The 4377-nt window shown below is 48.0% G+C and overlaps 1 protein-coding gene across 1 annotated transcript; it reads right to left on the reverse strand.

The window, feature by feature from the left end:
- Nucleotides 1-1344: 1344 nt before the first annotated feature.
- LOC120645630 lies at nucleotides 1345-1719 on the reverse strand. The gene has a single exon (XM_039922401.1). The coding sequence runs from the start codon at nucleotides 1717-1719 to the stop codon at nucleotides 1345-1347; it is 375 nt and encodes a 124-aa protein (XP_039778335.1).
- Nucleotides 1720-4377: the final 2658 nt, after the last annotated feature.

A 4377-nucleotide genomic window follows, 5' to 3' on the forward strand; every position in this document is an offset into this window, starting at 1 on the left:
GTGAGATGGATCATGCAAAGTAGTTCATCCACCGTCCACAAAAAATTCCCACACACTTGCACATCTTGATCAGATTGTATGACTCGCTTCTGCTTGGATCTTGATTTTGACTTAACAATATAAGCAAAGCAAACATGCCTCTTTACTCCTACCCTGAGCTCCACATAAGCCTGATTAGATGATAGGAGAAAAGAAGGCAACAACTTTGCCTTGGTGAGGATCCAAAACAAAAAGTGTGAGTCGAGAGAACAATTTGAGGAGCAAGTCTATTCTTTTATTACAAAATATAAAACCCAAGTTTCCAAGCAGAAAGAGCTAGGAACCTGAATTCTACATCGTTCCATTCTTCAATTACCCAAGAAAGCATGGTAGCCACTCAAAAGTTCACAAAATTTAGAAGAAGCTTGGAATAACTTGTATGCAGGTTTCATAAAAAAGAGTTGCATCCACCTTAGTCCTTCAACCTTTACTCGAGGACGAGCAAAGGACTTAGTGTGGGGGTGTTGTTGGCGTCTCTTAAGTTGAAAATCCAACCGCCAACTTCTGCAGCATTTCATAACATTTGAGCACCAAACTTAGTTATAGGGCTTATTACTAATTGGTTCCACAAGTTTTGGTGAATTATGATCTGCAGGCACTCATAGTTGAAACACAAAAGAAAACACGAAGAATACGCATGCGAAGTCATAGAATCTAAGCCATAGGAATCCTCTCTATCCTTGCCTACCTACCTCTTGTTTGTCCTTGGACGAACCTGTTAGAAGGTTAGTACATCCGTTCCCCGTGGAAATATGATACCCTGAATACTCACGGGTGAAGTGCAACAACGGTATCTCCGTACACTTGCGGATTATTCTGTGAACATTAAGAAATACAAACAGTGACCTCTCGGATAAAACCCGTGGCTAGGAGCTGGGTTACTTCTACCCTAATAGCCTCCTTCCGATCTTGAGCGAAGCAGCATAGCCGTTGCTTGACGGGCCACACCTTCTCGTTGAGATCCAAGTAGTGCCCAGCCTCCTCCCTCGGTACGCCTGGCATGTCGGAGGGCTTCCATCCGAAGATGTCCCAGTTGGTGCGCAGGAAAGAGGTGAGCACGAGTTCCTATGTAGAACCGAGCTCGTCCCCGATTAAGGCGGTCTTGTCGGGGTGGTCGTCCCTGAGGACGATTGCCTTCGTCTGGCTGTCAGGGTGCAGCTGGGACCCTGACGCCGAGTCGTTGGAAGGAATCCAAAGCTGATCCTTCGTGAGGTCCTTTGCCGCCTGGGCGACTAGGGCCTGATTGTTGCTTCTCTCCATTGCTTTGGTGGTGTTGATGTTCTCTGTCTCACAAGAGTGAGATGTCTAGAAGTTGCCGCGGATGGAGAGGACTCCATTTGGAGCCGGCATCTTCAGAAGAAGATATGTGTGGTTTGGGATCGCCATGAACTTGGCGAGGGCTGGTCTCCCAAGTACGGCATGGTAGGAAGTCTCGAATGGCTCCACCTCGAAGATGATGGACTTGCTTCTGTAGTTGTCCCGAGTGCCGAAGGGGAACGGGAGGGTGACCTTGTCGAACGGAGTCAAGCCAGCACCCGGGATAATGCCATAGAAGGCCTGGTTCGAGGGGACCAGCTTAGTCATGTCGAAGCCCATGTCCTTCAGGGTCTTGGCGAAGATGATGTTGAGGGTACTGCCGCCATCGATGAGCACCCAGGCCAGACGGATTTGGCAGATCATTGGGTTCACCACAAGGGAGTAAGCACCCGACCTAGGTAGGTGTACCCAGTGGTCGCGTCGGTTGAAGGTGATCGGGATTGCCAACTAGAGCAGAGGCTCAACTAGGTGCCTGAACACTGAGTTGACATCACGGTTGTGCAGCTTGATGCTGCGCTGGCAGGACGGCATGCTGGAGCCTCCGAAGATGATGTTCACCACCCGCTCTTCCTCCTGAAAGGTGCCGGGTGATCTGTTGCCTTACTCGTTGTCATCATCTTGCCTGGGCGAGCGGTTTCTGTGGCCACGACCACGGAAGCTTCTGGAGCTACCTAGCCTATCGCGGTCATCCAGCCTTGTTCGCTTAGGCTCCTCTAGGGCGACGCTGTTGGAGAGGGCTGTTGGCATTTCTTATATCGATACCGGGTTTGCGATGACCTCGGTAACAACCTCAGAATTGCCTGTTGGCGGTCCTTAGTGCAATTACTAGAAATAATGGCGCCGAACCCATCCTAGCAACTACACCCAAGGGGTGCCACTCTCATGGTATAATCTATATGATTACAGATGGATCCGCAAGCGCACAGATATACCATTGTAGCCCTTCACCAGGAGAGTAAGGGTATGATCATTTATTTTGTCCCAAAGGACGGCAGCGGCAAAGGTATTGTACTTAACATTAACCATGACATTGCGCCTCAAGCAATAGGCAAAACTCTAACAGGGGTAAGTCGAGGTAAAGAATAAGCAAGGGTAATGTGACATAGCACACATCCACACTCCAAGAGGAAAGAATAAAAGAGAGAAATGACAAAACAAAGGACTACTCTATCCTATGTTAAGTCAGCTGGAGCTTAGGCTAGGTTAGGTGTTCTAGTGCTTCTATCCAATGCTGGGGTCATGTTAGGACTACAGGTGCTAGGAAAATGGGATAGCGGGAGAAGGTCCCGCACCGGAGTACATACAGTCATGTTACCTCTTTGCATGAACTCCTACACCGAACCCGAACGTCGGGGAATATGCTAAACGCAACACTACTGTTACAACGGACGGACAGGGCTGTCACCACCTGCCATCTACCCCAGTCACACCGTGGAGCACAGTCATATCCGAAGGATCCCGCATACCCGAGCATCACGCTCGTGTATGAGGTCACTACTCTAGTGTCCCCGGGTCTCCCACCCTTTGGATGGACAAGTAAAACACTAGAGCAAGCCCGAAAGCACAATGAACCTCTATCCGTACCCGGATCATCTGGCCTAACCAAGACCTTAGCATAACTCATGAACGAACTAAGCATGGATTGATAAACTATCAAGATAGTAAAGCAACCATGGCAAAACTCTATATTATGAATAGAAGTCTGACAAGATGAATACAAAGCCATACCGGGAGCCGAGGATTGCTCAACAACCCCGAGGACGACTTGCTTCGCTAAAGAGAACTAGTCTAGCTCCACTACCTAGCTAAGAGAACAAGAGAGGGAGAGCCTTCTTGGAGAGAGTGGAATGAGATGTGTGTGTGTGTGTGTGTGTCTGTGTGTTGATAGGGGGGGTGAGAGGCCCTATTTATAGTTCTAGAGGTCGGTTCCCGCCAAATGCACATATGGAAGGTGATCAGGTGCCTTGGATGTGACTCCTGCCCAAGATGCACCTGGACGTATTGCAGGCCTGGTTCGGACGACCCAACCCCACCTGTCAGCCATTCGTGCTGATCCTTTGCTAAGTGGTTGATTCGTTGGATCTTATCCTTATCCTCTAGTGCATCTTTGTAACACCCGGTTTATAAAAGGACATAAACCGAGCAATCATATACGTGCCAGGATCAAGTCACACGTATATACAACAGAATGAATAATATATCACAGTACATATCACGTAAAAAGTTATAATAAAGCGAATACGAATGTTATTTATTATATTAATGACAAAATGTCTGATACAGCGGAAGCGTAGAATACATATACGAAGTCTCTCGGAAGCTGGGCGCCATAGGGACGTCGACTGGGAGATGAACACCTAGAAGTCCTCGTACTCCTGATAGCTCTGGGTGAACTCCCTCGCGTCGGCAGGAACTGAGCAGCAGTAGAGTATCCCCAAAAAGGACAAGAGGAAAAAGAGTAGAGAAGGCAAGTGTGAGTACACAACTTGTACTCAACAAGTATAACACAAAATATGAGGCTCTAAGGTTGGCTGACTCAACTGCATTAGCTTTTAAGTCTTGGCAAAATTTTATTAAAGCTAATTACTACAAGTTAATGAATTACCATAAACCCAGTTACATAGTAATTAATTAGAATTAATCATGAACTACTGAGAACCAAACCAAACCAAGCCACCCGGGGAAACCTGCCTCGTCAAAGGAAGATAAGCCCCACTAATCAAAAGGAGGATCTGGGCCGCTCATGACCGTGAGCATGGCTAGTATACCAGTTTTACACTCTGCAGAGGTTGCACATCTTTACTAACAAGTCGTGAGCTACGCTAGTTGTTCATCACACTTCCTTAGGTGAGATGACTAGCAAACTCACTACGAGGCCATTACAAAGGATCACGTTGGTAAGGTGTAACCGCTAAGGAATCAGGCTCCGCAATGATGGGGCCCACCTCGAGGGGGTACGCAGACCAAGCCTCGTAGCACAGGGACCATTGAAGCTCACCACCCCTCCTGCCCCGCCGGTAA

The sequence above is a fragment of the Panicum virgatum genome, chromosome 8K (assembly GCF_016808335.1).
Source record: "Panicum virgatum strain AP13 chromosome 8K, P.virgatum_v5, whole genome shotgun sequence".
Lineage (NCBI taxonomy): Eukaryota > Viridiplantae > Streptophyta > Magnoliopsida > Poales > Poaceae > Panicum > Panicum virgatum.

Coding starts and splice junctions, on each gene's coding strand:
- LOC120645630 (XM_039922401.1), bottom strand. CDS start 1,719: ATGATCTGCCAAATCCGTCTGGCCTGGGTGCTCATCGATGGCGGCAGT.